General features: G+C 42.1%; 1 protein-coding gene across 3 annotated transcripts in view; it reads left to right on the forward strand.

The window, feature by feature from the left end:
* PKP4 (plakophilin 4) overlaps positions 1-23,019 on the forward strand; it is a gene marked incomplete at its 5' end in the record, with an annotated part of 74,498 nt that extends 51,479 nt beyond the window's left edge. For all 3 annotated transcript variants that reach the window (XM_082312558.1, XM_082312556.1, XM_082312557.1), the window contains 11 exons: positions 10,495-10,678; positions 12,101-12,218; positions 12,716-12,907; positions 13,052-13,225; positions 14,081-14,231; positions 16,324-16,519; positions 18,483-18,567; positions 18,672-18,789; positions 20,656-20,787; positions 21,406-21,479; positions 22,057-23,019. In XM_082312558.1, coding sequence (XP_082168684.1) covers positions 10,495-10,678; positions 12,101-12,218; positions 12,716-12,907; positions 13,052-13,225; positions 14,081-14,231; positions 16,324-16,519; positions 18,483-18,567; positions 18,672-18,789; positions 20,656-20,787; positions 21,406-21,479; positions 22,057-22,305 — 1,673 coding nt within the window. In that variant the 3' untranslated portion in view covers positions 22,306-23,019. The remainder of the gene's footprint in view (positions 1-10,494; positions 10,679-12,100; positions 12,219-12,715; positions 12,908-13,051; positions 13,226-14,080; positions 14,232-16,323; positions 16,520-18,482; positions 18,568-18,671; positions 18,790-20,655; positions 20,788-21,405; positions 21,480-22,056) is intronic.
* Between the last annotated feature and the right edge of the window lie 3,916 nt (positions 23,020-26,935).

The raw sequence follows: 26,935 nt of genomic DNA on the forward strand, positions 1-26,935 counted from the left end.
AACATCAAGTTTTGTCTTTATAGATTCCAAAGTACCTGTTTTCACTAGATATTCCAGTTCTAGATTTTTTTTTTCCCATTCTACTTCATATCGCTTTGTCCGGATCACATTTCCAGGACAAAATTTGATCCTTGCTGCCTAAGTCTTGAGGTCTTTTTTTGATTCTCCATAATTTTTTGGTACATCGTGTGAGTTAATTCAAGCATATGTCATCCTCACAGAAGTTCACCCAAGTTGTCTTCTCTATATACAGCTAGATCTGCTGTTTAGTGGCATTACAGGCTGGCATTACAGGGAGTGTCATAGCTGGCATGTGGAGTTTGGTCTCTGGGCCTAACTGGCAGACATTTCCTCATCACAGATCTTTGAACCTCCAGGTATGCTCCGAGCAAAGTGGTACAAAAACATGAAGACTGAAGAGAGGGCTGTATTACTCCAGAGTCTTGTCCTTTTCCCTTTTAACAGTAATTTCCTTCCTGAGAAGAATCCTTTTCTCCATTATTCTCTAAATATTTTTTGAATCCTTAGGAAAAAAAACAGAAAACGACCCCTCAAAACCTCAGTCACTGAAATTTAGTGGTTTAGATTTGTCTCTCTGTTGCTGCTCTGTTACAGTTTGTAGAAATTTTAAGTGCTTTCAAAGTGTCTTTACATGAGGAAGAATATCATCAGTTAAAATCAATTTCTATTATTAAAGGTGTACGGGAACAGTTTGACCAGCATCTTAGAGCCAGAGACCCTGGACCTTTACAACAGAAAGCTGATTCTTTTAATTTTCGGGAGAAAACTGTTAAACCAAACTCTCTCTGCTGCACTATTATGTATATGTATTTCTTCAGTTTAGTTCATCTCTGCTCCTTTTAAGCACTCACTTCTATAGTCAGTTCCTCAGAAAAGTCTCCCAGATTATCCTACTTTCTATTTTTTTTTTGCTGGACTGGAGTTTACATTAGTCAAGATTGTTTGGCTTTAAGCAAAGCTTGTCAAGTTTTCTTCTCTTTTTATTTTCTAAGTAGTAGGGGTTTCAGTCTAGAAAACCAGAAGTTTATGGGCAAGGCTTTTTTTTTTTTTTTTTTTTTTTTTCATTTGTAAGTGTTAACGTATATCCCAATCCTATGTGGAAAATATCCTCAAAACACCTACTGGTACTATTTCTAGTTGCCATTATTTTTAGAGAATAGAGTACCCTGGCTGTCCTCACCCTATCTGCACCCACTAACTTCAAACATGCGATCTATTGTGAAGTTGATGGTGTTAAAACAGAACTCTGTTCTGCGTCCATAAGGCAAACCTCAAATACCTTGTCTTTGTATCAGTAGTCCTCAACTTCGTTCATGGTATTGTGTTTGGAGGGTTATGTTTTGTTGTTGCCTCCCATTTACCAGGTGGTTGTTACTTCCACATGCTTTTATCAGCTGCCACTAGCTGGTCCTGTCCCTTGTTGCATCTTCTATTTATTTATCTGAGGTCCAAAACAACTTCAAAGCCCTGTAAATACCAATTGCTCAATCTGCTGTCAGCAAGTATTGTTATGCCAAGGAAGATGACAGATGCATCATCTGCTTTAGAAGGCTGTATAATTCAATATTTTTTACTGTTTTAAGTGTTTCTTCTTTGAGAGTCCTCCTGTGCACAACTTTGGGCTTCTGTTTTCACAGAATCACAGAGTAGTTGAGGTTGGAAGGCACCTCTGGAGGTCACCCTGTCCACACGCACACCTCCCTGCATGGAGCAGGCTGCCCAGGACCATGTCCATGTTTTACCTGTGTGACAAATATTTGTCTATTATCCTCATTTGTGATGTTACATCAATTCTAAAAAATTTCAGGACAGGATAGGAAAAAGATCAGGGGGCTCTAAAATACCTTCAGTGAGTAACTTCTGACTTAAAGGACTCATTTGACTCTGTCAGTACTCCAGTATAGTCCCTAAATTTTGCTAATTTTAAGATCTAGTGCATGAACCTATACACTCTACATCAAGATTCTTTATTAAAGCTATTGGGATTTTTATATTGACTTTGTTGGGATGCGATCTTACAGATGTATATCTGTATCTTTAAACATCTCAGCTATTTAAAAGCATTTTCTCTACAGTTAAATCAGGGTTAGATGTTTTCATTATTTTTTAATACTTATGCTAGAATATTTCATTCAAGAGCCAGACATGTAGGTTTTTTGTATACTAGGTAGTATTAAATATGACCTGGAAAGTTGCTTTGTTTTTGAGAAGGCAGACATATTCCATAAAGGTTGTTGTTTTCGTTTTTATTCTTATGATCTACTCAATTTAAATGACTGGCTAAAACTTTGGAGATGGGTATTTGTTTGTTAAAGATTCATGTCCCTTGTCACTTTAGATGCAAACGTCAAGGTAAATTCTCTGTCTTGTCTGAAATAAATTTTATGACAAAAATGTCCAACCATTGCTAATACCAAAGCAGTTTTGTCAATGATAGCAACTGCAAATTTTCATGTAGATAAGGCTCTCAACTTTATCATGCTACTTATTTTAATTTCCTGAGTGGGATTATTTTGGGCAATGTTCACAGAAATGTTATTTTAGCATGGTCATCTCTGAGAGCTGTAAGGGTCAGAATTTCAGGCTATAAAAATAAGGCAGGCAATCCCTGATCAAAAGAAGAAAACAAAAAGACCCACTTTTCATTAGAACTGCAGAAGCTTTTTCATATGGCATTTTAAACCCTCCTGCAAAGCTTACTGATGTTTTTTTTTTTCCCTGGTGCTGTTACTGCTGATTTCCTTCCTCCATTACGAATTATCCGTCCTTGGTAATGCTGGTATCTTTTGAACTTAGCCTTCTCTTCTCAGGTTTTCCCCACCTCTAGGCAATGTCAAGCACTAATAGTGGTTTGTGATTTTTTTTCTGCTGTATTTTATAGTACATTCACAGACTAAGCAAGAAACACGAGGCCAGCTGAAGCAATCAGCTGAATTACACACAAATTAAAGGGTAACGTGAGTAGCAAGCAGAAGTTCCTCTCCTTCCAAACCCAGAGGTGCTAGGGACAAGAGAGATCTGCCTAGGTAGGTAAATGGACTTAGCACTCCCCTTGCTACACAGAGTTGTTTGTGTCTGGGATGTTCACCAGTCTTCCAGAATGATGGAAGTTGCAGCTAATAGCTGTTGAAAAGTAATTTTTTGGAAATTCATCCTCTACCTACAGCTTCAGACTGCCTCTTTGCACTTTGGCAGATGATTCTGTGACAGTTAAATACTTACTTTTAAGTGTACCTCCACAACAATGAGGCATAAAAAGGCACTGTTATTTAAATGACATGCAAAATTACACTGTTGTCCCAGAAGTCTCATAGACCTTACCTTAATACAGCATTGTACCAGCTCCTACCACCATTTTCCTTATCTTTGAATGGAAACTTCCCAAATTATAACTGCCTTTGCCTTCAGGGTTTATTTCTAATAAGCACTAAATTTGGTCCCAATTATCTTAAAATGAGCACTCCACAAATAATCAGAGTCTATTCTCATTTTTAACATGAAGACTAAAGGGCTGTCTAATACACAGTTCTGCTTTGTAAAATAAATAGCTGAAGACTTCTCCCAAATTAGGAAATGAAGCGTCCTGGTGAGAGCTTTTGCCTTCACATAGTGAACACAGGGGTAATAAATCATTCATCATCTAATCAAGCTACCTCCTTGAGAGTCCAGCTCCTGGGCAAGTTTTGACATAGTTACTGAGTGGAACTCTAGTGATTTGCTCCTCGAACACTCCCAGGCTAATCCTCGTGGACAAGTTAATATTTGCAAAAGTTTAACAGGCTTCTTGGAGGGACTGAGTCCAGGGAGTTCCTCTGGCTGGTCTTTTCAGTCTGTGCCATTGTGCCCGTATATGAAAAAGAGATGCTGCTGGCTATTCTCTTCCAATGTCTTGCAAGCATCTGCGTTACAGCCTTCCTCTGAAGGCAAGGCGGGGGCGCGTATGCCGCGTCCCTTCTGGCTCTAGCGAGTGCTGCTGCGGGTAACTGCATTGGTCCAGCAATGCCTGGGTAGGTAGCGTATCATTTTGTGGCCTTGGTATTTCAAACAGCAGCCAGCTGCTCCGGCTTTTTCACAAGCTATAGGTTAGCCAGTAACTATTTAGAGGCGGTCGTACTTAGCAAGGCTGAGAGATTTACCCCCATGCAACTAACTGTGCAGTAATATTTTCAAAGCTAGGTCGCATAGACTCGAGCATGCTATTTTCCCGTACGTGTTAGGTAACTAATAGTAGCCTGAGACTCAAAATAGAATTTTTCTCTTGCATAACTTCCTTTGACAACAAATGTTTGGGGGGCGGGGAGGAGGTTTAGGTGAGATCTAATTTCTAGTTTGCATCACAAACTGCATGAAATACGGTTTCAAAAACTTAAAGCTATAGGCCAGTGAAGCATTTAGCTTTCTCACTGTTAGTTACCCATGAAGTACTTTTCTTTAGCGAGGGCATACACTCACAGAAGAGATTTATGGTATGAAATCGGATATGTATTTGAAATAGCTTGCTTTATGTAATCAAATTGTTAAACCTGAAGAATAAGTAAACTTCATCTTATTTTGAGTGTGTCAATGTAATGCAATACAAAGTTTGGTGAAGCCATAAATAATTTTTGAGAATCACTCAAAACTTTTATGAAAAAACCCTACACAACAACTTTAAAGAGTACTTTTTTTTAATTATTTTTTATTTTCCAGACTGTAATCAATTCTCTTTTGTTAGTGGAAGTCTCGCTGTACAGGAGCTGGAGTTAAAAGTTATAAATAATACTTTTAACGTGGCTCTAAAATGGGTCTGTGATAGTATTAAAAGTATCAAAAATCTCTGAATGCTTTAACATGTGAAGTATCCGTTGTAGATTTTTCCTCTTTACTTCCTCAGGATTATCAGACCGTGAATGAGAGAGTCTGCTTTTTGCTGCTTACAAATTAGTTTATTATCTTGTTCTATGTCAAGCTATTGGAAGGAAATGGATAATTTTCACAGAAGTAATATTTCTGTGAAATAGCAGGCGATTTAAAAAGTCACCAGACAGTGAGTACAAGTAAGAAGTCCAGTTGTACGCAAGACAACTCAGCGGGCGTTCTGTCACACGGGAACGCTCCGGTGGTGCGTGCTTCGGAGGTGCCCGAAACCCCTGCCGTTCCGTTAGGGGGTGAGCTCTTACTGGGAAAAGCAAGTGCTGCTTGTCCTGGAGAAGACTCGCTCGCTCCTGTGCATTAGCTATTGAGAGCAGAGGAAGGGGAGGAGAGCAGGAGAAGCAAATCTAACAAGTAAGACTTGGAGGTTTATCGTCTTGTGCCAGGCTGGGCAAAATTAGATTTGAGAGCCTGGACTTGGGAAGGAGAAAAGAGCAACTCTGAGACTGGCTGTCAGATTTCTGTCATCACTTGGTGAGGGTGAGATACCGGAGCACCAAGATGAGTGTAATAAACAGGTGGTGTGAAGGATAAGAAAAAAGGAAGCAGCTGGGCATTGTATTCTTTGAAATCTTCAAAAGTTCCTGTTGAAACAGTACGTTTGGTTTATTTGTTCTTGGTTGCACATCCAGTCCCTTTCCAGAAGACTGGATCAGGTGGGAAGAGGTGGTTGATGGCGAGGGGTAGCGGGCAGAGGAAGGAGCGAGAGGCGCAGCAGGGCGCTGCTCACGCCGGGTCAGCGGGACCGCCAAGGGGAACGAAAGCAGACAGCGCAGGCGCGGTGCAACACAGGCTTCATGTATGGGCACTCACAGACAGCGTGTTTTTAAAAAAGATAAAAACCTAGCTTTTGGGGGTCTTGGTATGTGGTAACACCCAGGGAAGCAGATTACTTCAACACAGTGGTTTGTCACTCCCAGATGGTGACAGGAGTCTCTATTGCAAGAGTCCTTGCAATGGAGTCTTTAGCTGCATCAGCTGAGACTCCCCAAACTGCTGTTCTGCTGAATTCTTACCTCCAGTTGTCACTTGGTCCTATGAGATCTCTCCAGTGTGTGCATGATCCGTTGCTATTGATCATCGTAAGAGAGCTAGGAGATGTTTTGTATGTAGTTTAATCGTATTCAGAAAACTGTCTTACATGACTGTTTTTGCAGATGCCGTTTCTATAGTCTGTTTACAAGTGTCTTTTATATATACTGTTTAGCCAACTCTGTCGTAGGACCAGCATAGAGCAGTTCCTGGAATAACCAGATTCTTCACCCATTATGTTAATCAATATATTAAAACACAAAAAATGGTCTAGGCGCAGCAGGAGCTGACTGGGGGAGTTCTTCAGGACAGTCCAAAAGTTCCCATTGGGAGAGCTTCTGCACCAGTCAGTCAAAAGCTCTGTTGGAAGGTGGCTAGGAGTTCAGCTAACACAAGTCAGTCCATTGCCCCACCCAGGGAATCAAGGACTTCAGCGTATACCACACACAGGCGCATCCCTGACAGAACAGAACAGACTATTTCGGTTGGAAGGGACCTGCAACGATCATCTGGTCCAACTGCCCGACCACTTAGGGCTGACCCAAAGTTAAAGCACCTTACTAAGGGCACTGTCCAAATGCCTCTTAAACACGGACAGGCTTGGGGCATCAACCACCTCTCCAGGAAGCCTCTTCCAGCGTTTGACCACCCTCTCGGTAAAGAAATGCTTCCTTATGTCCAGCTTGAACCTCCCCTGGTGCAGCTTTGAGCCATTCCCAGACGTCCCATCCCTGGATCCCAGGGAGAAGAGCTCAGCACCTCCCTCTCCACATCCCCTCCTGGGGAAGCTGCAGACAGCCATGAGGTCGCCTCTCAGCCTCCTTTTCTCCAGACGAGACAAACCCAGAGTCCTCAGCTGCTCCTGTCACCAGCTTTGTTGCCCTCCTCTGGACACGTTCAAGGACCTTCACATCCTTCTTAAATTGTGGGACCCAGAACTGCACAGTGCTCACGGTGAGGCCACGCCAACGCTGAATACGGCGGGTGAATCCCCTCTCTTGACCGGCTGGTTACGCTGTGTTTGATGCACCCCAGGATGCGTTTGCCCCCTTGGTGCCAGGGCACACTGCTGGCTCCTGTTGAGCCTGCTGCTGACCAGCACCCCGATCCCTTTCTGCAGGGCTGCTCTCCAGCTGTTTTCCAGCTAACACCACATTACAACAATATGGCAAACGTGAAAGTTGTCCTGTGTCTGTCTCATTTGTAACTTAGGTTCCATAGCTCAAGCCATTTGTTTGAGTGAAACCACACCTGGATTCTTCAGCAATGATGCAGCCAGGAGAATTGTCTGTGAACTGTTTCTAACTCCATCGTTATGTGGTTTCTTTGCATTGAAGATAGATATCCTAGTTTAGATTCCAACAAAATGATACTTTTGAGTTTTAAAGTTTTTAGCTATCTTTGGGGAGGTCAGTGTAAGGAGGTGATAAAAACAGCCCCATCTCAAAGTTTGGGCTCGTTCTGCTTTCCATTGAAGCAACCGCAGTCAAATAAAGATGCCTTGGATTTAGAAAAGGCAGCTGAAAGTTTTGTGAGGGTGTTCTGGCTCTTCTGAGGGTTCATTGTACAATCTTCGCCTAGCGGCCCAAAAGTCCGTTTGCTCGGTAGGTGAGCTGCTGAAGAAAGTTGCGTTATTCAAGGACAGCCAAGTTAGCAACCATCATCTTCATCCAAACATTCAAGTTATCTTTGTGTGTGAGCTAAACCACAGAGGTAAGCATCTCCAGGAACCACTGTATGACACGTTAAGTACGTTGGCTGCCTGTCTCGTAACCAGAAATCAAGACAGTCATAAATCCTGATGTACGCATCCCCCGACGGAGCCCCCTCGTAACTGTTCCACTGGAGAGAAAAAGACAGGATGTTTCATGCAAAGATTTTTCTCTTATTTTTGTGCGGCTGTATTGAACTTTTGCTGTCTTATAAATTTTCAGTTTTGTTAACTCTTGTAACGTTTCCTGTCTTGTCCCCCCATAATTTATTTCTGAGGAAACTAAATGTTCAAGATCTAGTCAAACTGAAAACCATATGGTTTATAGTAGCAACTTTATTGGGCTATTGTGGAAATGCTGTTTAATGGGTTTTGCTGAGCTATACGCAGCTATACTGCTTTACAATTAGTAAAATACTGTATGTGAGGAAAATATTTAGAGGGAGATGAGTACCTGGTGAGAATGTAGATGCATTTTAAGCTGTGTTTCATGATGAAAAAGATGAGTAAATGCCATGTTTAGCATTTTACTTGCGTATACAGTTCTGCTGATAATTTATGTCAGATCTCAGACTTTGTATCTGAATGTCATGTAAGAAGGTTCCGCAGGGTAGGGAACTATAGAGTTCTGCCTGAGGATAAAAGATCGACAGCAGTTTCATTTGGCTAATAGGTGAATGTAAAATACTCTGGGCTTCTTGCTATAGTTTCCAGGAAGAAAGTTTCTGTAGGATTTTTACATTCGCTCTTGTGTGTCAAGCTCTGCACTTAAGTCTCTGCTATCCCAGGCATCCAATGCAAGAAAGCAGTAATATCAGTGCAGGCCATTCTTCCCATGTTTATCACTGGGGAAAAAAAAACCAAAACCATATCCCCCCTCCACTGCTCATCTTGCGTTCCTCCTTTCTCAATGCTGGCTTTCCAGGTTCTGCCTGATACAGAATCACGTCACGTCACGCACTTGGGACCTTTACTGAAAACTCTTTAATGGCTACTACCCATCTGCCAATCTACCTTCTTTGTCATTTTTTCAGAAATTTTTTCACAAGACCTCGTGTTTGCAAGACACTGATGATCTTTCAGCCATGACATCCATGGATTTGGGTTCTTCTGGCTTCATTTTTGCTCTTGTACTCTTACGACCTTCTGCCTGCAAAGTTGTAGAGATTTCCAATGTAAACAGTCTTTCTCTTAAGAATATTGCCAAATCTCTTCTATGTTCCTTTTGAAGAAGTAGTTTATAACTTTAATCTCCAAGTTTCGTATAAATTAGGGTAACAACCTGTTTCTTCCCTCTCCCAAACCTCTTTCTTTCAGGGTTGTTGAAGACTCGCCCTTTGGAGGTCAGATGTTCATGCCTTTTTTTGAATAGGATGAAGAGTTCAGAAAAATGCCTTATCTCTCCTGATAAATATGCCTTCTCATCTCAGACTGCCGACTGGCTAGGACTAATGCGGCAACAAATGAAAATACCGCTAGGGATCAGGTTGTACTCACAGAGGGCATGCGCTTTCAGTGGCATCTGTAAGGAGCATTTTTATTTCTGAGATTTAGCTGCCCTTCCACTGAAGGCTGCGCCATTGTCTGAAGTACAAAGCGTGGCCCGTTTCTCCTGACAGAGCAGTGATGGTTCCAGTCGTGACCTCTGCAGGTCAGGAGCTTACTGCTGGTGGTCACCCGCAGTTGTAATGTCCGCGTCAACAGCTACTGGAGGGAGGTTACCAGCAGCTGCTTTCTTCGGAGATACTTTTTCTGTTCATGTAAATATTCACACCTTTCCTTCTACGGGAATTCTCCTCTGGGAGAGGGAGCAACCAGTAGCGCAGGGTGCCATTCCTGCCAGGCACGCTCGGGAAGCGGTATCACTGGTATCCCGCTCCTTTCCAGCTGCAGTGACTGCGTGCACACCTACAAATGTGCATGGAGATGACAGACGTCAGTAAAACTCTAGTTAATAGGAAATGACCAAATGACTTTCATTTTTTGTTTTCTATGAAGTTTCGTGCTGAATTAATCTGGCAAATCCATTAGTGACCTCTTTAGGAACAGAAGCGCCTGCTATGGCATGTTTATAGCAGCTTGCACTGATGTGGCATGTTGCCTGGCATACTACAAAAAAAGAAAGATTTTTCTTCCCATTACAGGTAGTCGGCATGGGATTGATCTTTGGATATGTAAGAAAGCTGTTAGCCTTAGAGAGATACACTGAGCTTGAGGCACGTATGTTTCAGAAAGATAGAAAGGTTTTTTGCAAATGGGATGAGCGTGTGTGCCTGTGGGGAATGTTCCTCCGGACTCCCGTAGTGCAGCGGGGCCTTCCCCCTCCGCTCGGGTAGCGGGATGCGCTGTACCTCGGGAAAGGAAGAGGGGAAGCTCTCCTGTCAGTCAGCGCCTGCTTCTGCTGAGTATTTTCCCTTAAGAAAAGAGTACGTATTCACCGATATGCGTGTTTTCCTTCTCAGTATTGGGGGAGACCTAGCTGCTGACCTGTTAGGGTTACTCCGATTATCGTCTCGCGTTCCGGCTCTAGGCAAAGAGCTTAGGCAGCAGCCAGACAGCGAGAGCGAAGGCCTGAAGTTTAGAAATATTTATTTCAGTCTGTAATGTGAATCTTTTAATGGCAGCTTTGACCACTTATTGACCAATAATGTTGTAATAATATTGAAGTGACATCGCAGATTAATTCTATTACTTTTGGGTTTGCATAGATAAACTCTCTTTCTCCTGTTGAAAGTGACGTCTTTTAAGTTGGTAATGTTGCTTTGTATTTGTTTGCCGAGTCTTTTCTGACTTTACTGCAATGACAATCTTTTCTTCAGGGGTTCTCTGGAACTTGTCTTCGTGCGACGCAGTAAAGATGACAATCATCAGAGACGCTCTGTCGACGCTGACAAACACTGTGATAGTGCCGCATTCTGGATGGAACAGCTCTTCCTTTGATGACGATCATAAAATGAAATTTCAGACCTCCCTAGTTCTACGCAATACTACAGGGTGCCTGAGGTAATTGCTGTTCTGGAAGACTCCCTTTTACAGAGCAATGATGTTATCCAACAGGTCCTCTTTCTACTGTAATTTTTAAGACAAAAGAGTTGTTGCATTCTATGGATTACATATAATTCTATCATTTAGGCAGCTTTTGCATTTGGGTTTTTTTTTCATATTAGAAAAATGTAAAAAGTACGAAGTTAGTCACTAAGAGATGCTAACTATAATGGCTAGCGGTTAAATTTTGGTTGGTATTTTTATAAATTGTGATCATTGCACTTTTCCACTATTAATTACTGCAATTTTTTTATTGTGCGTAGGGCTTATGAGTATTATTTAGGAAAAAAATCATGCATTTGGTGATTCTTTATTGTTGTATACATTTAAATAATTATGTTTGTATGTGCATACGTATCAGCAAAGAAGTGTTTGACTATTCCCTTTGTGGATTTCTGAAACAGTAGTAAGAAGAAAAGAAAGTATTCAGAATAATAAAAAGCAAAACTAAAATATCTGAAAAGAGAATTCAAGGGCCAGGGGTAGCATATGAGCTGTTTCCATGCATTTGTAGGTTTCTTTATAATTTTTATTTATTGGATTTCAAATTGTGTTCCGTTAAACAGCAGAATGAGGCCGTTGTGTTTAAACAGAACTGGAATTGCTTTTTATTTGCTGGTAACCCTTCTAAACTCCAGAATATTTTCCTCAACTTGTTTGTTGTTGTTCACTGGGCTGTTTTTCAAGATGACGAGTTTTACACTGCTTTCGAACACAGGGTTGCGCTAGCGTAGTAGAGCAAACATCATGTCTAGAGAAAAAGCGCCTCTGTGGGCAGGCACGGAGGCGTTCTTTCAGCAGCAGCACCGCTCTCGGCGTCCATCCAGTCCCAGTGCGAGCTTCAGGTTTTGCAGTACGGTGGCCTCGAAGGTAGACACTTGCCTCCGTCCTTCGCTGCTTATTCTAAAGCACAGAGCAGCCTTTTCCTTTCCCTGCGCCCTAACTGATACGTTGGTACTTCTGTCTGCGTAGCGCCATTACAAATGTTAATGAGGCTGCACCACAGAACAGATCTCTGGATGGATCCGAGTTAAAAAAGAGGCAACAAAGGGCGTTTCTAACACAGGGAAGCTCAGCAATCTATTCTACAGCACGTACAAACTGTAGATCTGGGCTCGTACAACAGAGAGGGCTTGGAATGGAAAAGCGTGGGAAAGGGGTTCTATTTGTGGCCGTTTTTGTCAGTGCTATCGTGAAATTGCAGTTTTGAATCATTTACCTTTTATAAGAATCGGGGATGGCTTGCTGCACAAAATGGAGCGTTTGCTTTTAACTTCTCAGTTCTCAATCACCTGTATAAAAAACTTGTGCAAACTGTCTAATAAAACGCTTGCGTGTACGTCCATCTGTGAGCACACCGTGTTCCGTTATCCTTCCTAGGAACCTGAGCTCCGCGGGGGAAGAGGCGCGGAAGCAGATGAGGGCTTGCGAAGGGCTGGTTGATTCCCTGCTGTACGTGATCCACACGTGCGTGAACACATCGGATTACGACAGCAAGGTGTGTGCATGTCTCATCTAAGTGATTTTTAGCGCTAAACTGTTTGTCTGCTAGGATCTTTTGGGGTTCGTGTAGCATAATTTAGCACTGTGACGGGCTTAGCTCAGCTGGTCTTCTCTCCCAACCCCAGTTTACTGATGCACAGTCAAATTCTGTTGCATAATACAGTGCAACTTGTTCTGCGCTTTTCATTGGCATCAGTGCTGAAGTATTCATTCTTTAATAAAATAACAATAAGTTCTTCTGCTTTTCGTTTTCTGAATATGAAAAAAATAAGCCACTGTAGTAGAGATTACTGTTATAAATATTTTCGTATTTGAGGATATCAGGAGAGAGATTGCAGATTTCTCAGAGTAACGGACAAAGCAATGCCCAAGGCCCCAAATTAGAATTTAGTGCTTGTGCTCCAAATGCCTTTTCACTTCTACTTAATTGGTTTGCTTTATCGCTATGTAAGAAAGTAACTAATTACATGACATCTTTCTGGTTGGCTTCAGACAGTGGAAAACTGTGTATGTACCTTGAGAAACCTTTCTTACCGTTTGGAACTGGAGGTACCTCAGGCGCGTCTGCTAGGCATCAATGAATTGGATGACTTGTTAGGAAAGGAATCGCCTAGCAAAGATTCGGAGCCAAGTTGCTGGGGGAAAAAAAAGAAGAAGAAAAAAAAAACTTCACAGGAGGATCAGGTTTGCTGTTTTCCTTGTATTACAAATATATCAACTGTAGTTTAGCCAATGACGGGGGGAGTACATAGCTTGAAGAAAATCTGTCATGTGTTGAATGCAAATACAGGGGTTTCATGTAGTCACAAATATATGCTCATTTCTCAGTGGGATGGAGTTGGCCCTATACCAGGATTTTCCAAGTCTCCTAAAGGGGTGGAAATGCTGTGGCACCCATCTGTGGTAAAGCCATACCTAACGCTTCTAGCAGAAAGCTCCAATCCAGCTACTCTAGAGGGCTCTGCAGGATCTCTCCAGAATCTTTCTGCGGGCAACTGGAAGGTCTGTGAATTGCTATTCTTCCCTCTATCGTTGTATTTTAGCTGCTTTTTTAAATAAGATATTGGAATGTGTTTGGAAGGAACATGTAATTTTCTAGTATGCATCTGAGCGTTTCTCTCTAGTGCGTATCATTAGTGCTTATGTGCTGCAGTACTGTTATTTCCACAGTGCAAAGCGATGACAAAGATGGTAGGCAGGAAGAGCAATATGGAAACGGGCCTTGAAATCGGTACCGTTTAGTTTAAATAAACAGAAAAAGCTTTCTTCCAATGCACATTAGGTCAAAATAATCTTCTAGCGTCTTCTAGCTGTGAGTTCCGGTGGGAAGGTACTGTCAAAATAAGACCAGCATAAAGAAATTGTTCATATTTGCTTTATTATTTGTACTATTTATTTCCATACATTCTTGCCTGTGGCCCTTGCATACAGTGTTACAAAAGCACCACCTGACAACACTTTATTCATGTTACGTATTTGTTATGGAGAGATTAAAAAAAAATATTAATTGCTTCCTTTGCCTATAGAAAAACAGCTAAGACTTTTTCATTCTATGACCATTATAAAATTGGGTTTTAAAAAAACAAAAGAAACCAAAACCGTTCCCTTTTCAATAATTGTCATCTATTAAGATATTTTGTCTGTTAGACCACCTTTTTTAAACATTGCTTTGTAAGAGGAATGAGTCAAAAACAACAACGAGCTAACCCTTTAGAATAATAGAAAAGATACGCACTTAACGTGTCATCTTTTCTTTGGCAAGCATCCCCTAACGTACCTAAGAATTACAATCTAGCAAGAGGTCATTCCAATCAGAACGTTGTGGTCGATTGGTGAGTAACTGGAGTGTTATTATAGTTCGCAGCATACATTCGAGCTGCTGTACGAAAAGAAAAAGGCCTGCCGATCCTCGTGGAGCTGCTGAGAATGGACAACGATAGAGTTGTTTCATCTGTGGCAACTGCCTTAAGGAACATGGCATTAGATGTTCGTAACAAGGAGCTTATTGGTAAGTACGGAACCGTGCTGAAGAAAGCACGATTGCCAGCGTCTCAGGCCTCGTGTTGAAAAGAGACCAGGATGAGAGTCTACCAATAGAAGCAGCACAGTTGATCTTACTCTGTCATGTCAGTTGTGTCACAGAAATTAATCTTTTTGACAGCAGTACCTTTTCAGAGTAATATCGACATTTTAGTTTGCCTTTAGCTCTCTTGCGTGGCGATCTCTTTACAATGGATGGAAGTCACCTCAGCTAAACTAAACTGGACAGGGAACTGTCCGTACAAAATATGATGGAAAGCACAACTCGACTTCTGTGGAGCTAAACAGTAACCTTCGCAGAGGCTTTCAAGGTCCCTTACGTATCCTAAGAGGATAGGACAGCTCTGCTGCCAGTACGTCAGTAAATATTTAATAGTATTGGATAGGGAGAGGGAAGAAATCCTCTCCTAGTAAAATATTTCCACGAAACCCCAGATATAGAGCAGTGTATATGTGTCTGCTGAACCACGGAATCAGCAAGGGTGCCTGCTAGAAAAACTTACTGTTTGCCTTTCATCCGTTTCAATATTTAATACTTTAGGCATTCATCTGTGCCTTTCTCATCTAGCATTTTAAAAAAACCCAAACAACATTTTCCCTGCCTTGCCCAGGCATCTCAGCCTACTATGGCAAGTGTTGAACGTGCCTCACCCTCAGCTTCAGGCCGCTGTGGCCCAAATGAAGCCTGCTGACACGTGTCACGATCTAAAAAAGCTTCATTTGTGATACAGAAGCATTTTCTGTGTTGTAGACTAGTGGGATAAGTATATAGCAACTATTTATACGGATAAGAGTATCATTATTCTCAAAAAGATAAATGCAGGTGAACAGAATTTTATTAGATATTTCTGAAGCTTCTCCATCTTGGGTGTTCAGAACATGTTTTCTTGCAGTGTAAGTGTTACATACGTAAGATATTAGGAAAAAGAAAATTCTGTTCTATAGCACCAGCCGTATACAGGTCATACTCAGGTGATATTCTCTTCTCAGGATTTTTGTTTCCCTTCCTGGCAGAGCTTTTCAATTCAGGAATGCAGCTCCACCTATTCCCTCTCCCTGTCAAAGCCTTCCCTAGGAAAGAATTACCGGCTTTCCAGATACGCTCTGAAACTAATCTTTCTATAAAATACCTTGAGCCGTGAAGCGAGTCATAAATTACCCCATGCTAGTAATCTATTTTATGCAACTTCACTGCCATTGGTAGGGGCAGGAATAAGGGGTTTACAGAGTCTAAACCCTGAACAACCAACCACCAATTGGCACACGCAAGCGCGTGTCGACGAGAGTGGCAGTGTCAGGGCACGACTGTATACGGCATTGTTGGCGGAAGTTTTCCAGTGTATTTGAAAAGTTGTTCCTTTTGTTTGCAGCATTCCTTTTTGGATATTTTTTCCCCTCAGGCACATTATGCAAATAGATAGCTAATGGCTTTGTGTAAAGCTTATTCATTATTCACTGTTACGTACAAATACGGGTCTTCAGTAACATCGATTAATTCTTCAATTAACAGCACAGCCTAAACAGGAAAAAAAAAATTGCCTCAGCTTTAGTTAATGCCCTTTGTCTGCAGCGGGGTTATTCCTGTGCCGCAGCCAGGAACCGAAATCTGAGGGCTGAGGTCTGATCTCTTACGGGTAACAAATAAGGTGAACGGTGTCTGAAAGAGGAAAAACTCCCAGTTACTGTAAGGTTTTCTTTACCCCTCCCACAAATGCAGCCCGGGAACGTGCCCCACTCCTTCAGTCATATAAATAGTGTAACGTTTTTCCTTGAATGATTCTGCTTTCTCCAAATAATTCCTGTTTACAGATGCTCCTGTTTTAATGCAAAAATGCAACTTCTCACATTTTTAAGCTAAAAGGAAGAAAAAAAAATTAAAAATTGCTATCTAGTCTCTCTTGACTCTGTGTAATATGTGAATTCTTGGAAGGTTTCCGTGGTTTTGATCCTGTGTTTCTTTTTACTGCTTTCAGATGAAGTTTTGTGACGAGTCCTACAATTTCAGATCCCAAGTACCAAAATGTATTTTTTCACACGGTTCTGTTGATGGGTCTTTATAGGTAAATACGCTATGCGAGATCTGGTGAATCGCCTTCCGGGAGGCAATGGTCCGAGCATACTGTCTGATGAGACCGTGGCAGCAATCTGCTGTGCTTTGCACGAGGTCACTAGCAAAAACATGGAAAACGCCAAAGCCCTCGCTGACACTGGAGGAATAGAAAAGCTGGTGAACATAACGAAAGGAAGAGGTGACAGGCAAGTAGGCAACAAAGTTCATACCTACGCTGTTTCTCTGTTCCATTTACAACGCTTAAGAGTGCAGGAAATGGTTTTTTGAGTAAAAAACCAAAAACAATCTGCTTTTGTAGTCCTGATCTGAGTAGCTAACAAAGCCTGAGTCACGTCGGGAAAGAAGAGGCGGGCGGTACCGCCAGTCTCTTGCAGTGTATTCTCCGTCTAAAGCTTTTGGAGGCTTTTCCAGCGGCACGCAGCAACCATGTTAATGGGGCCTAGTCAGGTTAAATGGCATTAAAAAAATTGTCCCCTCTTAAACACCTACAAGATTAATAGAATATTTAGAGCTTTCCAAAGTCAGACTATGTTAGCGCCTTGGTCAGGATGTATCGCAATTGCTATTAATTACATCTAGCACGGCCGTTCGGTAGGCTGTGAGGAAAACCTGGCCTACCAAGCAGTTTCCCTAGCCGGTGGGATCTCCTTGCGTAGGGTTGCAACGCAGGAGTCGATTGAGGAGAGCTGGCTCTTTGCAGGCTGCTCGGGTACGGCTGTGCCAGCCCCTGTGCTGGGGGTTTGTTAGCAGAGTTCAGCGCTGGGCTTGATCAGGCATTGTGTTCGTTTTGTAGTCATAAAACCTTTCAGAAGGGGACAGCTGAGCATCAACAACAGGCACACGTAACGGCTCCTGAGCCGCGCAGGGTCAGCACTAAGTCAGCCCCGCGGACCCCACCTGGCTTTGGGCAGCGGCGCTGCTCCGTAGCGATCCGACCGATGCAAACCACGTCGGCAGCGCTCTGGTGTAGAGCAGGGTGTCGCAGATCTCCCTTCTGTGGGGAGCAGAAAGCCGATCGTACAGGCAGCCCCGTGTGCTGCTCCCAGCGTTGGACCAGATGGCAAAGGAGAGAAAAGGATCTCTTCTCGGAGAAGTCGGTCAGCGTCAGTTAAACATGCTGCATTTTTAGCAAAGTCTTTGTCCCCGAAGGAATGGCTGTATTTTGAGTATCCACAGTTCGGAACGCTCCCCACGTTCAAGGGACACAGCCTCACTTCAGCTGCAGGGGTGAATGCAGTGATCCTTCATATGACTTCACTGGTCGGTGAGACAACGTGTAAAGTTGCGTCTGCACTTACGTTGATGAGGCAAGAGAGTACACTAAGCAAATTTAAAATCTTGTGAACATATTAAGAGTGTGTACTCATGGATTAACACTATCCACTGCGATTTTTTTCAGTCTTTTCTTTCAAAAACTGTATTTGGATGAATCTTCACAGTGACAGGAAAAGGCACGTGTTTAACACAGATGTCATGCTGTGGCATTTAATGTCAAATCACCACTTCGGTACCGCTACCGGCTTACTACCATTTCTCTTTAAAATGATGGCACGGTTTTATTTTTAATAATAGCTAGAGCAATTTTCCTAGCCTTGCTCTTGAGAGCGGAAAAGCATTTTCCCAACCAATAAAAGTTTTCAGTAGTGCAACCCAGAACTGAGAACAAAGTCTCACGACGAGAACATCTGGAGGCTTTTTAAGACCAGCTCTCTTTTATTTGTTTATTCTTTTTCTACAGTTAGGAATTTTGTACAATGATTTAAAGTATGTAGTCTCAGTTTTTATGCAATGCACTAAATAGAACGTTTCTTTTCATGATTTTGAATTCTTGCAGACAATGACAGTAGCTCTTTCAGCCCTTCTATCTGTATTCCTCACCTGGGGGACCCGAAGCCAAAATTTCTGGGCTGGAGAGGGAAATGGTTGTCGTGCTTAATGGGGCAGGTTCTGCGGCAGGCTTTTGGCGAGGCTGCTGACACAGCTGCCTCCACGCTGCGGTAATGCAGGCGTGCGTTACTGAGACCTGGAGAGACGGCCTGACTTGCTTCACAGCATCAAGGTTTAGGCTATTATGTAGCTCAGGAACATTGTTCTTTCTAAGTGGAATTAAGTGGCTTTCTAATAATGTAATATTCTCTACTTCCTTAGATCGTCACTGAAAGTTGTCAAGGCAGCCGCCCAGGTACTGAATACATTATGGCAATACCGAGATCTCCGTAGCATTTATAAAAAGGTAAATTACAAAATTAGCCCACACTGGAAAACAGTTGTACAAAAACTCCTAATTTGATGAAAAGCGATTTATTTTGATGTTTTTTTCTTTTGGCCACTCCACAGGATGGATGGAATCAAAGTCATTTTATTACACCAGTATCAACACTAGAGCGAGAGAGATTCAAATCCCATCCTTCTTTATCAACAACAAATCAACAGATGTCACCAGTCATACAGTCAGGTCAGTCACGAAGTGTAAGGAGATTTACCGAAGGGGTAGCTGGTATCCCATTTTTTCACTTAAATAGCCTCTCGGTTTAGTACTAATTCTGTCTAAAAGCCGGAGGTGCTGCCGTCTCTCCTCTGTATTTAGACAGAAGCACCTCACGTACTCTGAACGTTACCTTCGCCGTTACTTGTGGCAGGCTTCAGATTCCACGGGATCTGTGGCTGCCTCCACGTGAGCGTTTTAGTTTGGATAAGGAGCACTTTGAAGGAAATCTCCCCACGTACTCCTTAATGCAAATCAAACTGCAGTCTCAGTGTGTGGATTGTGTTCCTTTGGGGTGAAAGGAAATCAGCTGGTGCGCTGCCAGACCACTGACGCGCTCCCGCTGCTAACGGGCGTTCGGCTCAGGGGACCAGGTTAGACTCGGCGCTCAGTAAAATCCTCGGCGTACAGACCTGGCCTTTGTTACCGCCCATTTCCCTCTGCAACGGCGCTCCTTCTGTGCTGCGTGGCCTCGCAGAACATGGGTACCTCGAGTACCCCAGCATAGCGAGCAACAGACCGATAGCAAGGAACCTATTTTTGTTCCCAGTTACGTCATGGCCCATTAGGATGAGCCAGACAAATACAAAAATCGCACTTCTCTGACTCCTCCTCATTTATTTCTCACCTTTGTTCCTTTAACATCTTCCGCGCTAGGATGTAGATGTCCATGAGGGGGCTGATACAAAACCTACTTGACGCCTTGTATATTGTCTTCATTTGGCGTTTTATTTTATCCAATTCACACTTCTATTTTTATGTGAATAGATCTCTGTTAATACCAAGAAATACCTATCTGCCATGACTGCTAAAATAAGTGACCAGTTCCTACAATACTCTTATTTAATTACTTCTTTACATAGAAGTAACAGCCCTCACACGTTCCTTCATGACGCGGTTGACTTGCAAAACAAGGATTCAACCGGGGATTTATTTTCCTATGAGAAGTATACCCATAGTGTCTTAAGAAGGCTGGGCCTAAACCACGACACACACACATTATGTTGACCCGTGTCAGAATTTTAACGACACCCCCAGTTTAGCTGTTTTAGCCGTGACTATGCCAGGATAATATCAGTAATTAAACTGTCCATAATAACACAAAACCGTGAGATATGATGTAATGGACACAGCTAATGGAAGAAGATATCATTGATTAATATTTTGAATTTCGAGAAATTATTCTTAAGTATTTTTCTCCTGTGTTACTGGAGTCCTTGTAAGCCAACCAAAGCTGAGGGGTCTGTAACACGGGGAAGGTTTTGCAGAACAACCTTTTCACAACTACAGTAGAGATTCAGCTGTTCACTGTAGGAATATCAAGTAACCAACCCGTTGTTACGATCTTACGGTTGTCAGCCAGCTGGAGCACAAAATGTCCAAGATACGCTTCGGCATGCTGATCGAGGAACAGCAATCCAAGTGTGTCATGGATCGCCTCACCAGGCAGGCTGTAAATTCTTCTGTCCTGTCCCAAGTGATAGGATGGACTTAAAGATTCTAGTTAAGTATAACTTACATAAAATCGTAAACATTAGCAGGAGTATCATCTTCTAAATGCAAACGGAAATGGGTAGGGTCTCTTATGTCAGTTGTGGGCATTGTAGAGCAGTGACTCGCCATTAAAGTATAAATGATAATCTCGTGGTACGCTGTTGATAGCTTTTGTCATTGGGGTTCTTCGCCCCGGAAGAACTATACACTGCTTTTGTCCATTACCCACATCTCTCGTTTGCCAGTCCTTGAGGAAGGAAGGGACGAGGAGAGAATAAAGGGAAGGTTTGGTATGGGAAAGGCTTTTGGTGTAGGTACTGATGATCTTTCTCTTTTCATCAGTTGGCAGCACGTCCTCGTCACCGGCTTTATTAGGAATTAGAGAACCCCGCTCTGAATATGATAGAACGCAACCTTCTATGCAGTATTACAATAACCAAGGCGACGTCATTACACATAAAGACATATATAGTGGTAAGATACCGGTTAGGTGAACTTTTAACTGGAGCATGTAAATATTCCTTATATGAGGAGTTTATACAATCCCAGTAGGGACAGCTGCGTTAGCAGGCTTGTTACTACTTCACGTTGCTTTCCATTTTTATTCATTATATTCATTGCATGTGGAACAGAGCAGGTTTTTCATCTCTCTCTGCGATTTTCTTTAAAATTGCACACATGACCAGAATAAGAGAAGATCTGTTTCTATAGTGGGAGGTGAGAGGTGTTTGGAAGTTATATATAAATTATACCAAGATTTCGTCTTTTCCCTGATCTCCCTTTTCCTCCTTACTATTTGACACAAGCTGCAAAACAGTTGAGATGACAGTGAATAAAAAGAAGGAAATTCCTTGTTTTAAAGGTTATTAGTCTGTAGAACAAAAACCAGCAGCACAAAAAAGCCTCTTGGTTTCAATTTAACTGCTGCTGAGGGACAAGATTTGCCTGTATTGTATTTATTAGTAGGCACTAAAATCTGCAGACTTAATTGTTTGGGTGCTACGTAATTTCTTCCAGGTAAAAGAGAAGCAAATAGACTTGCAGACGAAAGAATAAAGACTGAGGTTTATGCCATAAACTGTTTTCTCGCAGGTTCCAGCAAACCTTCACCAATTTACATCAGTTCCTATTCCTCACCAGCAAGAGAACAAAACAGACGACTACAGGTGACTCCAAAATTTTATTTTGAAACGACCCTGATAACAAGGCTCAGCGTATCGGGTTTAATGGAACTTAAGGGAGTCGGAGTGTACTTCGTACTACTGGAGGGCTTTGTTCCAGAGTCTGGCTACGGCACAGTGAATTGCTACAGGGCATCAGCGTACTGACGCTGACAACTGCTTAGGCACTTCTGTTACCTTTGTCTTCTTTTTATAGTCACGTGTGTTAGCGAGTTCTTCTTACGGGGGGATCTGAGACCACCCTTCTGACGTGGCTTGCCTTTTTTTTGTTCTGTACTTTCTACTTATGCTCCAGAAGTAGTACTTTTGGAGCGTTCCTAGCTTCCCAGGGAATGCAGGAGGAGACGCGCAGGCAGGCTTAGAGGTTTTTCCCCCATTTAGTTTCATTTAAAAATGAGGTGCGTTTCATGGAGGTTTGGAGCCTAGGTTACCGTCGTCATTGGCAGAGCTGCACTTAACTTTTTAGGGAAAGGTTCTGTATAATGTGTGTAAGTTTGAGAAACAAGGATTTTCTTTGCTAATGATATTTTGAAAGCTTATTTTTCTGTCATTTTGTCAACAGCATCAGCAATTGTACTACAGTCAAGAAGATGCCAACAGAAAAAACTATGATGCCTACAGATTATACTTGCAGTCCCCACATAGCTATGAAGACCCATATTTTGACGATCGAGTTCACTTTCCTGCTACTTCAGATTACACGACACAATATGGACTGAAATCATCCACAAATTACGTAGACTTTTATTCCACCAGACGATCTTCTTATAGAGCAGAACAGTACCCAGGTTCCCCCGACTCCTGGGTGTAGCATCAACGAGAAAACCCAGCAGTGTATTTCTCATCTTGCTTGAGAAGAAATGGAATGGCCTCATTTGTTCTTTTGGTTACGAAATGTGAAAGTGAAATAAAAGAAGGAACAAGGAAGATTTTTTTTTTTTTTTAACTTTTATTTTTTTTGAGTGAGGAATTGTCAGGAAGAAAAGCTGGAAGGGATGGTTTTTTGCTCTGTTTAGGTGTTAGGTATAATTACTTGTAGCTCCTGTAGTCTGGTGAGGGTGTGGGCGATGTGATGAAAGGTTTGAGAATTGAGTAAAATGAATTTGGAAAGAGTGTAGGTCAGAGCAAATTAAAGCTGATTTTTTTTATGTGAATAAAAGTCTTGTTCTGATAGTTTGTACAGAAACAATAAAATGGATGCCCTTGTTTTATTGCTATTACTAAATGTCAAGATTGTACGCTATTACGTCTTGTAAATTTCTTTCGTTGGTGTAAATATGGAAATGCCACGTTGGTTAAAGTGCCATCCATTTGTAACGCAGTGTGTCATTTTAAAAGGAATTTGAAACATCATGCACAAAAAAAATCCAAGAAAATGTTATAAATTTTAAAAGAAAAAAAAACTTTTAAAAATGAATCGTGTAATTTTGAAGCACAAAGTCCAGTCCAGCATATCTACACCTCTCCCATTCCCCGCCTAGGTCATAAGAAACTTCACTGCCATTTTCTATGCACATGGAATAACAATAAATATGGAAGTCTCATCCATGGAAAGCTGTTCCCTGTTCATTTTTTTTTATTTATTTTCTGTGTGTGATATTCGGAAACAATGAATAGGAAGTCTAATTGCATGTTTTTAAGCAGGTTAAATGTATCAAAACATTTGGGCCATTCTCCCAGCTTTCTTCAGTGCATACATGCTGAACTTGTCAGGCCGGCAGACCGCAGTGTGAGATTATGCCCTTCCCCCCGTTATTCCTTAGAGTAGGCATTTTTGCTTCTGATATGGGCAATCCAAGATAGTTCAGAACTCTGTCCTGTTTTCTTCCCATCGCTCCTCTACTCCTCCCCGTGCTCTGCCCAAGAAGATTAAGATGATCTTGCTTTCATAGAAATTATAGTCTCCATTTTGACTACAGTCGCCTCGGATTTATTTACAATAAAAATCTTTGATTATTTTAAACAACTAAATCACCTACTTTCCTCATGCCGTAGAGCCTGTTAACCTTATACCATCTGTAATCATCGTTGTTGTTCCCTATCATTGCACTTCTCTGCAGTTTTCAGTGTTTCCAAATATCCCGAGTGCGTCAGTGAAATGAGAAAAGGTAAGCAGCACTACTCCAAAGTTCGATGAGAAGGCAAATTCACTTCTCCTTACTTGATGAGGCTACTTCAGCCCCCGACTGTAACAGGGAAAAGAAATGAAGGGGTAAACAGCACAGTAAAAGCGGTGAGTTAGGTCTTGGCTTTGACGTACAGCCACGCGATTCCCCCCGGCCGCGGCGTGCCGTGCGTTGCTGAGGGCCGGGTTTGTGCAGGTGCTGCCTTTTCTTTTCTAGAAGAATTTATTTTTTCTTTTACGACAGAAGATAGTTTCCATTTACTTGACTTTGACTTTGTTTCTTGTAGCAGTAATTTTGCCACTGATCTTTCATCGTTGTTCTGCCTGTCTTCAGAGTTCCGTTCGAGCTTTGGCGCGCAGACTAACGCAGGTCAATGCCTACAGCCTGCTAAAGGTGGTAAGCTCTCTGAGCCAACTACGCGTCTTTGGCATTTCATTGTCCCAGTGAGATTTAAACTAGCTTCAGATAACAAAATAATAGCCTGAAAGGGTCATCGCCTGCTATTATTTGCTTCTCTGAATCTGCTAGTAACTCCAAAAAAGAGGGAGGTAGCCATTTCAACAAAACAGCTGTGTGGTGGAATGATTTTTGCTTCTCATCTGAGGCGGTGTCATCAAGATCAAAACCAGCAAGATTTGGGACAGCACCCCAATTTGGATCTTCGATGCTGTAGAATATATATATAGAGAGAGAGTTCATTATGTTACTTTTCTTTCGGTTTTATTGGTCTCATTTATTTATGTATTTTTTCACATTATGTCTTGGTGCTATACTGATTAAAATTATCTGTACAGTGTATTTGTTGGTTACTTTCCCTTTACGTGTAGTTTCAGAGTGAACGCGTGGAAGTGGGGGAGAAATAGGGCACGACTTCATTTCATGGGTCACTTTGGTAGCGCAGCCTGGCTTTTGGGCCTGTTCCAAAATGTCAGGAGCATAAATTTAAGCTGAATGCTTTCAGAATTCGTTATATTCACAATTTTGTATTCAGATTGATACTCCACTGAGAAAGATAAAAATTGTTAACTTTTTGAAAAAGTCCTTAGGAGAAGGTGATGCTGATTTGGAAGTTAAATAGCGGTAGTGCCCTGGGAAATTCACTACTTTGTTTCCACCTTTCTAATAATTGCAAATGTGGTGAAAGAAAAAGAGGAATTAATCTTCAAAAGCAGGGAGTTAAATATGATTTGGATTAGGAGGGATTGCGGTGGTGTGCGGTGAGACTCCGCAGGCTTGTACGTGTGCGTTTGTGTAACTCGCTCCCAGGGAGGACAACTGGAAGTAGCGTTGACCTCGGTGAAACAGCTACGCTCGCTCAATGCCAGAGAACGACGGGAAACAAGTGCTTAAAGCAACGCGTGTCCATGATGCTCTGTCTTGGAAAAAGCCTAAATACAATACGCTTTAGGAGGAGATTAATCCTAACTGAGTTAGGATTATTATTTAAATAGGCTCAAAAGAATCCCGGTCCCTAAAAAGATACTTTTTTTTGTGGTCTTTACTCCTGCCTGAGTGAGAAGCACCCGTTACGACCAAGTTAGTCTTACATGAATGTTCGTAACTCTCAACAGACTGACCTGAAATGTTGGTGAATTGATACAGTTCCATACAAGAAGTCTATATGAAAGGACAGATGAGAATTTTTTTTTCAGGACAGCATTTGTGAGATGATTCTTTTATTTCTATGAGTTGTCTTGAAGAGCATGCCTGAACTGTAGTCCGCTTGTACCGTTCCTCAGATAGCGTCTCACATCTTTAACCCCCACGCGCTTCGTTTGTTCAGCTAGGGATTTAGGTTAGTCAGCAGATTGCTTCTGCCCAAGCTGGGTATTGCTACTTCATACCGACTCCCCTGTAACCGAAGCTAAATGTAAGTGCTGCACTCTTGCAGTGCCTTATAAAATTTCTCCTGTACGCTCCTAAGGGAGAGAAATGGAGCGACTCATCTTAGTGTAGCACAAAGCTCTAGGATATATCCTAAAATCCTAATTCTAGACACGTGCACAGAGGCAGACCGCTCCAGTGAGAACACCGAGCTGTGGCATGACAGCACAGCTACACGAGGTCAGAACAGGCCTAACAAATAGGGGTGAATGGCCAAGTGAAACGAAACCTTTAAGGCCAAGCCCGACTTTACAGGGTAGCAAAAGAAGAGTGATGTGGAGGAGCCTGGTAGGAGCAGAGATGAGTTATGCAGAAGAACAAGATCTAGCTAGAAGAAGGATTGTGACCCCTGGAAAGAGACCAACTCTTCAGCTTACCGGAGCGAGCAGGCCCTGGCTTGGCTGAAGAGAAAACATCTCAGCCAAGGACGCTAGTCAGGCGTGTCCTCTGTGTTTGAGTTACTGTAAGGAAGAGTAATGCTTGTAAAAGGTAACAACGTAAACAGTAATCAAGTGCTAAAAACCCAAAACAAAACATGACTTTGTGGCCATGGGTAAATTATTGCAGCTGTCAACAACAGTAGATAAAGGGCTTAGAAGGAAAGCTGTCATTTTGAGGCCGACTATGAGATTCCTTGTAGGTAAGGGTGCATAGAAGTGACGGGAGGAATCTTCACGTGCTGTGGCATAAAGGTGCAAGGATTCGTTTCTGGCTGCGAGGCAGAAATGAGGCAAGGACTCATTTCTGGCTGCACCACTTGCTTCACTCCATCAGTCCGTGGAACCGGACAATTATTACTGAAGTTTCTGTCCAATGCTATTGTGCACAATGTTGCCTTCCTAACAATGGTCAGCATCTAGGGAGATGTCAGTCTTGTAGATTTGAAAAGATCCACTAGTCGTCATCAAAAAGAAAATAGCCCCTTTTCAACAAAACAGAACTTCAGAATAACTAGCCCCCAGTGCTTCTGCCTTCCAAGCAAACCTCGCTCCCCTGCAGGCTAGGATCAAGCTGAATATCAGCATAAATACAGCAGCATTAGGCTTCCAAAAGCCTAAAGTATACAGGTCTAAAAACACTTTAAGGGGAGAAATTGCTATGCATCCTATAAAACGGAAAGAGCAACAAAATTATTTAGGTACTTAAAATATACAGTTGTCACACTGTGTCATGGCCTGTAACACTTAACAGATGATTAGGAACTAAAACTCAGTTAGGCTAACCGTACTAACATTACACACAGGAAAAATCCTCTGATTAAGTATTCAGAAACTTCTACATTGTAATGCAGTCTCTGTTACAGAATCACCCATGAGGGAAAAAAGATAAGCCAGGCGATTTTTAAGCTGACCCACGGTAAGCTAGGCAAAGGTACTACACCTTTTGAGATCCGGGTAAATTGCTGACAAGAATAGGGTTATTTTTTCTGTG

Source organism: Platalea leucorodia (assembly GCF_965183815.1).
Source record: "Platalea leucorodia genome assembly, chromosome: 5".
In the NCBI taxonomy this organism is placed as follows: domain Eukaryota; kingdom Metazoa; phylum Chordata; class Aves; order Pelecaniformes; family Threskiornithidae; genus Platalea; species Platalea leucorodia.